Source organism: Pangasianodon hypophthalmus, chromosome 25 (genome assembly GCF_027358585.1).
Source record: "Pangasianodon hypophthalmus isolate fPanHyp1 chromosome 25, fPanHyp1.pri, whole genome shotgun sequence".
NCBI classification, from domain to species: Eukaryota; Metazoa; Chordata; class Actinopteri; order Siluriformes; family Pangasiidae; genus Pangasianodon; species Pangasianodon hypophthalmus.
This window is the reverse complement of record NC_069734.1, coordinates 2,792,258-2,805,134: the sequence shown is the minus strand read 5'-3', so window position 1 is coordinate 2,805,134 and position 12,877 is coordinate 2,792,258. Positions and strand designations below refer to the sequence as shown.

General features: G+C 38.6%; 1 protein-coding gene across 1 annotated transcript in view; it reads right to left on the bottom strand.

Annotated features, from left to right (window-relative positions):
- igdcc3 (immunoglobulin superfamily, DCC subclass, member 3) overlaps positions 1–8,627 on the bottom strand; it is a 67,059-nt gene extending 58,432 nt beyond the window's left edge. The window contains exon 1 of the mRNA XM_026937461.3: positions 8,116–8,627. Within this exon, the coding sequence (XP_026793262.3) occupies positions 8,116–8,188 (73 nt within the window). The 5' untranslated portion in view covers positions 8,189–8,627. The remainder of the gene's footprint in view (positions 1–8,115) is intronic.
- Between the last annotated feature and the right edge of the window lie 4,250 nt (positions 8,628–12,877).

Genomic DNA, 12,877 nt, shown 5'->3' with positions numbered 1-12,877 from the left:
AGCTCACACACGCCCACGACTGGCTAGTGTCGCTTTCTCTCTCACGACTGACAGGAGAGAAAGTAACTCCACCCCTCCCACTCAACGAGCATTATTACAGCACTCTGTGACTTGAACCCACATCCTTCTGCTCAGACACAACCTTAAAAGAGATGCTCCTGTATTCCTACAGTCACATCACCTGCGTCAAACACGGGGACATAATCTCTCTCTCTTTTTCTCCCCCTTTCTCTCTCTCTCTCTCTCTCTCTGTATTAATCGATAATGGGCTCAGTAGAATAAAATTACCCCAGCTTGATTAAAGTACCGTGAATTCATAATGCGCAGCTCTGTGAACAACCACTTCCGTCTGATATCAAAGCAAAATATGCTCTGAGCATCTTTTACAGTCTTTTACATACAATATTTATACACTCACTGACACTGACCACTTTATTAGGAACATCTGTACACCTGCTCATTCATGCAATTCTCAACTCAGCCAATCATGTGGCAGCAGCGCAAAGCATCAAATCAGACATCAGAATGGGGAAAAGATCTCGGTTATGTCTCAGATCTCACATCTCAGCGTTGGTGCCAGATGTGCTGGTCTGAGCTCCTATTTCCGAAACTGCTGATCTCCTGGGATTTTCACGCACGAAAACAAAAGCAAAAAAACATTCCTGTGAGCAAGAGTTCTGCAGTTCAGGTCAGTTCTGGAAACAGCTTATCAGTGAGAGAGGTGAGAGGAGAATGGCCAGACTGGTTCGAGCTGACAGGAAGTCTATGGTACATCAAATAACCACCCTTACAAACGTGGTGAGCAGAAAAGCATCTCAGAACGCACAACATGCTGGACTTTGAGGCAGATGAGCTCCAACAGCAGAAAACTACATCTGGTTCCACTCGTGTCAGACAAGAACAAGAATCTGAGGCTACAGTGAGAAAAGGAAAAACATCACCTCGTCTCTTTACAACTTTCAACTGTCCAGTTTTGGTGAGCCTGTGCCCACTGTAGCCCCAGATTCTACTCTCTCTCTCTCTCTCTCTCTCTCTCTGTCTCTCACTCTCTGACTCTTTCTCTCTCTCTCTCACTCTCTCTCACTCTCTCTCTCTCTCTTTCTCACACTCTCACTCTCTCTCTCTCTCTTTCTCACTCTCTGACTCTCTCTCTGTCTCTTCCTCACTCTCTCTCTCTTTCTCACACTGACTCTCTCTCTCTCTTTCTCACTCTCTCTCTCTCTTTTTCACTCTGACTCTCTCTCTTTCTCACACTCTGACTCTCACTCTCTCTCTCTCACTCTCTGACTCTCTCTCTGTCTCTTTCTCTCTCTCTCTCTTTCACTCTGACTCTCTCTCTCTCTCTCTCTCACTCTCTGTGTCTCTTTCTCTCTCTCTCTCTCTTTTTCACTCTGACTCTCACTCTCTCTGTGTCTCTTTCTCTCTCTCTCTCTCTCTTTCACTCTCTGACTCTCTCTCTCTCTCTTTCACTCTCTGACACTCTCTTTCTCTCTCTGTGTCTCTCTCTCTCTCTGGATGATGGCAGCAGCCTCAGTGCTCAGTGTCCTCAGCAAACATTAATCACTGTTCTAGCATTTTGCACACTTAAATTAATTTTAATTAACAGAATCGTGAGCAGATTTCTCTTTGTATCCTTTCCAAGTTTTGTTATAATTAGGTCAAAGCAGTGCCTCTAAATTGTAATTAAAACGAACTTGTAATTAACGCAATTAATTTCACTTTTACATTTAAACAGTAATACTATAATAATATTTCAATGCTGCCTGTCAGGGCTGTTGTTGTTCCTACAATGTTTTGTGGATAATTAAGGGTTCTTCACTTATTAAAGAGTTCTACCTGGAACCCTCATAAAACCTTTAAGGGTTCCTCAGAAAGACAAATCAAAGACCATGTAAGGATTTCAACAGTTTCATTAGAGCCGATCTGATACCCTGGGTGAGTATCAGGCCGATTCCAGCAAAAACAAACAAACAAATAAATGAATAAGTAAATAAAAGTTTTATCAGGTTTCGGATAACAAATGGAAAAAAATTGGAAGTGGATTTGGAAAAGATTTTTTTTTTGATCTGTAAATGTTGAAGGATTGATTGTATTTTTCATAAGGTTTGATTTTTATTATTTTTGCAATGTAAGTGTGAAAGCTGCAGCTTTGTGTAAGTCATGTTTTTCTCTTTTTTTATATTTTTTCTGTATTTTTTAAGTGCATTATCGGCTGATACTCAAGGTATCAGTAATGGTATCTGGAAAGAAAAGTATCTCATAGAATCTCTAATTATAATGAGTGCAGGGCTACACCATATATATCATCTGGTAATCGTTATCCTAATAATAATAATAATAATAATAATAAAGCACATTAAAGTTTTTTTTCTTGTGTTCTTAGTTCTTAGTTCTTCTTGTCTGAGTTCAATTTACTTTAGTTTTTATAAGCAATGTTTCTGTACGTGTTTTTGTAGCAATCTAGTGAACTGCTCAGCTCTAAAATAATAATAATAATAATAATAATAATAATAATAATAATAATTTTGGACAGATTCTTGCAGGTCGATCAGATTCCTTGGTTTTGTTTTAATATAATATCAAGATCCAGATTAAAATGTGCTTATGACGCTCTAACTCACTCCATTCATCTCCAAAGCATCAACAACTGGCTTTAAAGAAAAATAAGACACCAAATAACAGCCAAAATCAAAAGAAACGGGATTAATGCCACGACCGAGTTCATGGTCATTCAGGATGAACAGTCAGGGCCACGTCGCAAACGGCTCCTTACAATAATCTCCACTACACAGGGGGTGAAACAGTGACTTCTTCACTGCACTATACCTCCAGAACGAAGCAGTTTACTGGGCAGGAATTAGAAGCGTTGCTATTAAAATGACTTTCTGCCTTCTATTATAAAAGCAAGTTCAGACAAAATGAATGACTAAATGAAGACAAATGGGACTGACCATGGATTACGCCAGGAATAAAACATGACAGGATGTGATGGGAAATTAATTAACAATAGGCCCTGCTATAAAACAGAGTTACTGTCACCAACCCAGATTTAATTATTTCCTTATAACAGCACATTATGGAGTGTGTTCCTTATTTGTACAAATAACCTGGAAGATATGTACAACATGATAAAAACAAAAAAATAGTGGATTACACCGTGACCTTAGAAAAAGTGTAAATTCTGTGAGAAAACCCGGTTGGAAAACTGGCTTCTGGTCCGGAATGCTGGTTTGGGTTTCGACAAGTCTCCTGTCAATCATTTTATAGACACTCCATGGGCCGCCACAGATCGTGGGGGGCGGAGCTTCGTGAACATGGGAAAGAATGGAGGAGTGGGCTCAAGGAGCAAAAATAATTAACGTTGATAGGAACACACTCTGTTTTAAGATTCTACATGGAACCTTTAAGAAGGCTAAGATCCCTTAATCAAGCAATTAACCCATTTTTTTAATTAATTCATTTTCATGTTAATACCTAGAACTTGTTGTGTGTTTAAAATTTAGCTAAACTGTCTTGGTACATTGGTTCTTCAAAGGTTCGTCAGATAATTAAGGGTTCTTCGCCTTCTTAAAGCTTCCATGTAGAACCCTACAACAGAGTTTTCAAGTGGAACCCTTTGAGGAAGCTAAGAACTATTAATCATCCAATGAATCCTAATAGAACACTGTTTCTAAGAGTGTACCAGGTGCCAAGAGAAAGCTAGGACCACTTACTTATCCTCCAAACCCATAAAGAACCCTTAAAGAACCCTTTCTGTTCGAGAAACGTATGTATTAACTGGGAAAGTTTGTAATATAAACTGACTTTATCTTATTTTTTAATTACTTCATTTTCTCTTCATACCTAGAATCTGTTGTGTGTTTGAAATTGCGCTGAACTGTCTTGGTACATGGGTTCTTCAAGGGTTCTTTAGTAGTTCATCAGATAATTAAGGGTTCTTAGCCTTATTAGGTTCTTATTTCCCTACCAGCTAGGTTTCCAAGTAGAACCCTTTGAGAAAGCTAAGAACCCTTATTCATCCAATGAACCCTTAAAGAAGCTTTGAAGAACCCAAGAATCAAGTAAATGTTACTTCTTGGTATCAAGAAGAAGATAACACGCAATAATTCGGAGTTTGATATATACACACTCTTAGGGTTGTTGATGGGTTCTGTATGTGGATAATTAAGGGTTCTTAGAAACCTGCTACATAGAATTTTGATTAATATACTGCTGTAGCGTGCTACATAGAATCTTCTCTATGTAACGAGACCGAAGAAGCATTAAAGGTTCTAGTTTTTTAAATCAAGAGTGCACAATAAAGCAGCGTAAGCTTTGATTAAAAAGCGAGAACGCTCGTGAACGCAGTTCCACATTATCTCATGGTGCGTGAGGGCGAGAGAGACATGAGCTGTCAATCAAACTGAACAAAAGGCGGAGGATGGAGGCGCGGTATTGATGTGTAATGTTTCCACATGATGTTTCCTGTGATGTCGCAGCAGGCTGGGAGGGTTCTCCGTGTGTCATTTTCCTCCCTGACATTCACAACAATGCAGCACGCTCAATCAGAGCCTGTGGATAGATAATAACCGCAATCTGCTCTACACGCTGAAGGACAGGAGAAACATTTCCACACAGGAAGCAGCCGCATGCTAAAGAGAACTTAAGGACAGCGTGTGTGTGCGTGTGTGTGCGTGTGTGTGTGCGTGTGTGCGCATGCTCACTCTACTGCATCACTGACACTGGTGAAGGAACCACACCTTCTCATCAGAAAAATCACAGGAACGTCACGTGTCAATAAGCACATGTGCTTCACGTTATGTCGTGCTTGTGGTTTTATTTTCACAAGTGATTTTTACATGATTCCTTTATTTTCATTTGATTTTTTAAAAATGATTCATTTATATTCATGTGCTGTTTACATCATTCTTTTTTTAATATTAGATTTACTTTAATGTGATTTTTTAGTTGATACTTTTATTTTCACATGTAATTTTTAGGATTAATTTATTTTTACATGATTTTTACTTGATTCATTAATTTAAATGTGATTTTTTAAATGAATGACTTTTAATTGATTCATTTGTTTTCACATGTGATGTTCACATGATTCATTTATGTTCATGTTATTTTTTTTCACACGGTTCAATTATTTTCATTTAATTTTTTTACACGATCCATTTATTTCATGTGAGTTTGTACATGATTATTTTCACATCTTAACTTTTCACACACAGAGTGTGTGGTTTCATTGTCATGTGATTTTTCATTTTTTTATTTTAATTTTTTCTTCATTTTTTTACATATGGGGGGGTATGGATTTATTTTCATTCTTTTATTATCCATTTATTTTTACATGATTTTTTTAATTTTAGAAATTTATTTGTAATTTGAGTTTTTTTTTCACTTATTTTTCAACATGATTTGTGTATTTTCATATCTTAATTTTCACATTGAGTGAAACTTGACTCATTTATTACTGTGTGATTTTTTACACGATCCATCTGTTTAATTAATAAAATCACATGTGATATGTATATGATTTCTCTGTACAGATTGTTATAAGCTGTATGTACAGTATTCCTAAAGCAGCGTGCACACACACAGTGACACACTGAGACTTGCATGTAAATGCTGTAAATGTTGAGTTGCACAGTTTTGTGCGCATTCAACCACCACACAGCTTTCAATCCATAAATAGTCATTCAGACAGGGATATAAATCTTTAGCAGTTAATAATACAGGCAAAAGCACGTCCTTCAGAGTGTATACACACAGAGGAAGAGAGGAGAGACTCAATAAAGGCACTACAGGATAAACACCAACACACTGCAGCTTCACAAAGCAAGGAAAGCTCATTTCATATGCACGCTGTAATAAACACCACAACATGGCAGCCATGTTACAATAAACTGCACACGCTTGCTTTAATAAAGCGCTGACACATCAGGATCGATGCTACCTTACACAACCCTGCTGCTACACATCATGTTGGCTTCATAAAGTGCTGGGAAAATGTATTTGCCCCTTCCTGATTTCCTCTATTTCTATTTTTTTCGTATTTGTCACCCTAACTGTTTCAGAGCTTAAATACATATATATATGGTTTCCAACCTGAGAAAACACAAAATACAGTTTTTTTTTAAAGGATACTGTTTTTGTTTGGTGGTTCCTCCTGTTCTCTTTGTCTTTAATTATATTTTGCTTGAGGATCTGAAATCATTTAGTGTGATAAATATGTAAAAATAGAGGAAATCAGGAAAGGGGGCAAATACTTTTTCACAGCACTGTACCTCATTGAACCATTAAGGGATCCCCAGAGAGACAAAGCACAGATTGATGCAACAAAAAGTTCTTCAAGGGTTCTTCAAAAGCTACTGAAGAAGGTTAAGAAGTCCTTATCTTCCTGAAAAAGAAGCACTCTAAGGGTTCAGTGTAGAACCTCTGAGGTAACGATTTTACTTTTTTTTTAAAGAAAGTCTAGAATACTAAAGTGTTTTTCAGTTTGTGGCTTTGGAGAAACCTTTAAAGGATCTACATAGAACTCTACAACGGGAGCTTGCTCTGTCTGAGAGTGTCTATCTGAGGATCAGCGATACCTGTCTGTCCAACCGTCATTCTTTCTTTCTTTCTTTCTTTCTTCCTAAACATCCCGTCATCTTCCTAATGCTGTAGGGTTCCACATAGAACCATGACGTTTTCCCCAGTGAGACACACAACAGGTTGATGCAACTTAGGGTTTTTTAGAAAGTATGTTCGTGTAGTTGAGAGTTTTTCTTAAAAAGGTTCTAGTTTGAACCCTTTCTGATTCTACTTGGAACCCTCTCTGAGTAAAAACCTTTTCTAAAACATCCACACAGAACCATTAAGGGTTCCCCCAAAGAGACAAAGTATCTTGAAAATGGTTAAGGTTGAAATTTTTTATCTTCCTAAAAAGGTTCTAGCTTGGAACCCTTTCTGACACGGTTGAAGGGTTCCACATAGATCCTTTAAGATTAAGATTTTTTTTTTAGACTGTACCCTCTAAGAGTTTGTCCTTCTTTAGTTTGTCTCATTTGAGGAACCTTTAAAGGTTCTACATAGAACCCTACAATAGGGACTTGTAGATAGATAGATAGATAGATAGATAGATAGATAGATAGATACTGCTAAAACAGCATCTATCTGTCCGTCTATCTATCTGTCCATTCATCATTCTATCTTTCTTTCTTTCTTTCTTTCTTCCTAAACATCCACAGCAGTCTTTGAAGGAAATCAGTTCTACGCAGAACTCTATCTGACCGGAAAACGTTGTTGAAATGTTCCACACAGAACCTTTAGGTCTTTCCAGAGCGACAAATTTCAGTGTAAGGTTTCTAGACGTTAACCTTTTAGATAAAGAGAGTGGGGCTGCACAATATGTCGTTTGTAATATGCAAATGAGCAACATGCAAATGAGCAATATGCAAATGAGCAATGAAAAACAAACATTTCTTATTGTGTTCCTGAACACAATCAGTCCAGATAAAACCAGCTGTACGTGTTTCTAGACTTCATCCTTGCATCGGATCGAAATAAATAAATAAATAGATAAATAAATAGATAAATAAATAAAATTCATCATCATGATCATATTGGTCACATGATCGCAGGATGATCACGAAGTGTTTATAATCATGATATAATAAACTTCACGTGTGTGTGTTTTTTTAGACGCTTCACATGGTGTGTTTCACACTTTTCCACATGGATGCTGGATGTTTTAATGAATTTAATTAATGATTTAATTAATATCATGTGATAGCCTATAATGTACTAGTGTCCAGCTCTAACTCACTCCATTCTTCTCCTAAACATCCACAACCGGCTGTGAAGAGAAATAAGACACCAAAAGACAGGTGAAATAAACAGATCCGGGATAAACGCCACGGCCAGGTTCATGCTCAGTCCGGAGGGTCGGTCAGGGCCGCGTCCCACACGCCTCCCTGCAGTCCTCTCCTCTCGGGGCTCGGTTCTGTACCAGGCTCGGTTCTGTACCCGGGGCTCGGCTCAGTACCAGGCTAGGCTCTGTACCGGGCTCGGGTGGGTACCAGGCTCGGTTCTGTACCGGGCTCGGTTCTGTGCGCTGCAGGAAAGCTGATGTGAGGAAACACTTACCGATAAAAGCGGCGAGCCAGATGCCGAGCAGACGCGCAGCAGCCAGGAGGCGCCTTTCCGTCGCCATGTTCATCACTTTCCCAAATGTGTGCGCGGATAAACACAAAGCCACACCGGAGAGAGGAGGAGAGAGGAGGAGAGGAAAGAGGAGAGGAGAGGAGAGGAGAGAAAGCGGCTTCCTACGACAAGCGCTGGTCCCCGGGAGTCGCGCGCCCTCGCGCCATTTTACACATCCACCAGGAATCTCTCCTTTCCTTCCTCCCGTTATCTCTCTATCTCTCTGTCTGTCTCTCTGTTTATCTGTAGAGCTCTCTGTTACACCACCGCGCTCCGTTAGCTCCTCACGCGCACACAGCACACACCGCGACTGGCGGAGCAATCTCTCTCTCTCTCTCTCTCTCTCTCTCTCTCTCCCTCTCTCTCTCTCTCTCTCAGGAACAAAAGACGCGGCCAAGTGCAAGAATCAGCGACAAGACTGCCACCTTCCCCTCAGACCTTTCATTCTGCTTTACGGGTGTTATGAGGCTGAGAAATAATAGTAACAATAACAATAATAACAATAATAATTAGCCGCGAATAACGACAGACAGACAGACAGATAGATAGATAGATAGATAGATAGATAGATAGATAGACAAGGAAATGAATGAATGAATGAAATCCTGGTGAATTAGGTACTCTAAAAAAAAAGAAGTCTTCAAGTTTTTTTCTTTTTTTTTTTTTTTTGATAATTAGGTGTTTTTAGATTCATCTATCCATCTGTCCATTCATCTGTCCATCCATCCATCCATCCATCTGTCCAACCAGCCGTCCATCCATCCATCCATCCATCCTTTCATGCATCCATCCATCCTTCCATGCATCCATCCATCGGTCCATCTGTCCATCCACCCATCTGTCCAACCATCTTTCCATCCATCTGTTCATCTGTCCTTTCATCCGTCCATCTGTCCATCAGGGCAGATTTAGTGATTTGGGGGCAAAACATAGGAATGGGGCCCTATTCAGTTGCACGAATTTACCTCGATTATCCTTGAGCTTTCTTTCTCTGTTGTGATAACAGCAATGTGAATCATTTCAGTGTTGTAACATCAATGTTTAAATTTAGCATTAATAATTATATACAGTCAGGTCCATAAATATTGGGACAGTGACACAGTTTTGGTAATTTTGCCTCTGTACACCACCACAGTGGATTTGAAATGAAGCAGTCAAGATGTGACTGAAGCGTAGACTTTCAGCTTTAATTCAAGGGGTTTAACAAAAATATTGCATTAACCGTTTAGGAATTACAGCCATTTTTTACAGAGTTCCTCCATTTTCACAGGCTCAAAAGTAATGGGACAATTGACTGATAAGCAGTTTCATGGCCAGCTGTGGCCTGTTTCCTCCTTATATCATGATAAATTAAGGAGATAAAAGGTCTGGAGCTGATTCCAAGTGTTGAATTTGCATTTGGTAGCTGTTCATGGGAACTCTCAATATGCCGTCCAAAGAGGTGTTGATGCAAGTGAAGGAGGCCATCATTAGGCTGAAAAACCAAAAACAGACCTATCAGAGAGATAGCAGAAACTTTAGGAGGGCCAAATCAACAATTTGGTACATTCTTAAAAAGAAGGAATGCACTGGCGAGCTCAGCAACACCAAAAGGCCTGGGAGACCACAGAAAACAACTAAAGTGGATGATTGCAGAATTCTTTTCTTATTGAAGAACAACCCCTTCACAACATCTAGCCAAGTCAGGAACACTCTGGAGGAGGTAGGCCTATCATTGTCAAAGTCTACAATCAAGAGCCACCTTCATGAATGTAAATACAGACGGTTTACCTCAAGATGCAAACTGCTGGTAACACTCAAGAACAGAAAGGCCAGATTAGACTTTGCTAAAAAACCTCTAAAAAAAGCCTGACCAGTTCTGATGCAAGATTAACATGTACCAGAATGATGGGAAGAGAAAAGTATGGAGAAGGAAAGGAAGGGCTCATGATCCAAAGCATACCACATCATCCGTCAAACATGTGGAGGCAGTGTTATGGCATGGGCATGTTTGGCTGCCAATGGAACTGGGTCACTGGGGTTTATTGATAATGTGACTGTTGATAGAAGTAGCAGGATGAATTCTGAAGTGTACAGAGCTACTTTCTGCTCAGATTCAGTCAAATGCTGCAAAACTGATAGGACAGCGCTTCACAGTGCAGGTGGATAACAACCCAAAACGTACTGTGAAAGCAGCCCAAGAGCTTGGAAATTAAATGTTCTTAAATGGCCGAGTCAGTCACCTGACCTCAACCCAACTGAGCTGCTTTTCACTTACTGAAGACAAATCTGAAGGCAGAAAGACCCACAAACAAGCAGCAACTGAAGATGGGTGCAGTAAAGACCTGGCAAATCATCTCAAGGGAGGAAACTCAGCATTTGGTGATGCCCATGGGGTCCAGACTTCAGGCAGTCATTGACTGCAAAGGATTTACCTCCAAGTAATAAAAATAATCCTAATATTTATATATTAGTTTGTCCCATTACTTTTGAGCCTGTGAAAATGGAGGAACTCTGTAAAAATGGCTGTAATTCCTAAACGGTTAATGCAATATTTTTATTAAACCCCTTGAATTAAAGCTGAAAGTCTACGCTTCAGTCACATCTTGACTGCTTCATTTCAAATCCACTGTGGTGGTGTACAGAGGCACAATTACCAAAACTGTGTCACTGTCCCAATATTTATGGACCTGACTGTATATTAGGGGGCCCTTGGCTTCTGGGGGCCCAAGACAGTTGCCTAACTTTGCCTAGTGCTAAGTCTGGCCCTGTCATCCATCCATCTGTCCATCCATCCATCCATCCATCCATCTATCTGTCCATCCTTCCATCCATTAATCAGTCTTTCCTTCCTATGTAATTATTGGCCATTTAGTTGCTACTGCGACACATAATCATAATTATCTGCTACAGATAACTACAGCTACTAATAATTATCTGCAGTACATAGTGCATGACTATTTTGTCAGCCATTTTTTCCACAATTTGCATTAAAAAAAAAAACCAAAACAAAACCTAATTTTGAAAATATTAGGCCACTGACTGTTTTTAGGTCAGTGTGAAGCTCCTAAGTCTCCTAAGCTCCAGTTCTTCTACCTAACTCAGTGATTAAAAAACAAAACAAAAGACAGTAAATAATTTTCAGCCCAGTACAGAATCTTCTTACCTCTTTATTTTAGTCAGTAATGCTGAATAAAAGCCTCTTTCTTTAATCCCAAATTCCAGTTTCCTGTTTCACGTGCAGCTCTGCAGGTAAATCAATGGGGAAAGAGCGACCTCTACCGGAAGCAGTCACTGTTGCTATAGAAACAGCGCCTCGGGGATTAGCATATGTAAATTAGCGTAACATTAAAAAGAGTCAGTTTGGTAATTACAGGATATAAATACTTTTCTGAAATGTTTACTTAGGGGTGGAATTGACAACAACCACAAACAACTGCAGAAATATTGGCACCCTTCATTAAAATAAGTAATATTAAATAGCATGTTGGCATTTAGCACAAATTAACACAACAATTTTAACTTTAAAAACATTTAACTGAAACCTGTACATGGCAGAGAATACAGGCAATAAAAAAGGGAAAGATTTAAATGTAGTTTTGACTGATATGGAATGACAGAGGCATGTAAAGAGGATTTATATTTCAGTGTATTAGCTCAGAAAGAGTTCAGTAATTTGATGTTTAACAATTAGACAAATGAAGCAGAGAAATACATTCGTTCAGAAACATCAGCAGTAGTCAAAACCCTGATTTTCTCCTCGTTTTAAGGGGAAAATGGGGGAAATCTTCCCTCTGTAAAGTGCTGAGATAAATGAAAGCAGTGTCCCACAGCACATCTGAATAGCTGATTTCTTTTTTAGATGGATAGGTGAATTGTACTGCTGTGATGTGATAACACTGTCTGGCTCTAATTACTGTCTGATTAATGTGTAATTCTCTCTACAGCCTAATGGCTCGAACACACTGATTTCATTAGAGATGGAAGAGTATAATACTAAAAGTAATTCAGTAGAATAAAATAATCACATAATATATTCTTTATGTAAAAAAAAAAAAAGCTTATCCATTAGCATATAAATTTAACACACTGTGTGTGTATATATATATATATATATATATATATATATATATATATATATATATATATATATATATATACTGTATATGTGAGTGTGTGTATATATATATATATGTATGTATACAGTCAGGTCCAGAAGTATTTGGACAATGACGGGTTTTTGTGATTTTGCCTTTATACACCACCACAGTGGATTTGAAATAAAACAATCAAGATGTCATTGAAGCGTAGACTTTCAGCTTTATTTTAAAATTAATTAATAATTTTATTCCACAAAAATATGGCATTTACCATTTAGGAATTACAGCCATTTTAAGCAAAGTACCTCCATTTTCAGGGGCTCAAAGGTATTTGGACAATTGACTGACAAGAAGTTAATTGACCAGGTGCGGTCCATTCCCTCGTTACTTCAAGACAAGCGAAGCAGATCAAATCCACTGTGGTGGTGTATAAAGGCAAAATCACAAAAACTCAGTCACTGTCCAAATACTTCCGGACCTAACTATATATATATATATATATATATATATATATATGTGTCCAGAACTAGCAGTAAATTTACCGTGATCTTGTACAGTTTGAGGATTTGACTGTTTTTTGAAAACTTATTTGTTTCACAGAGCACACGATTTAATTCAAGCTCATT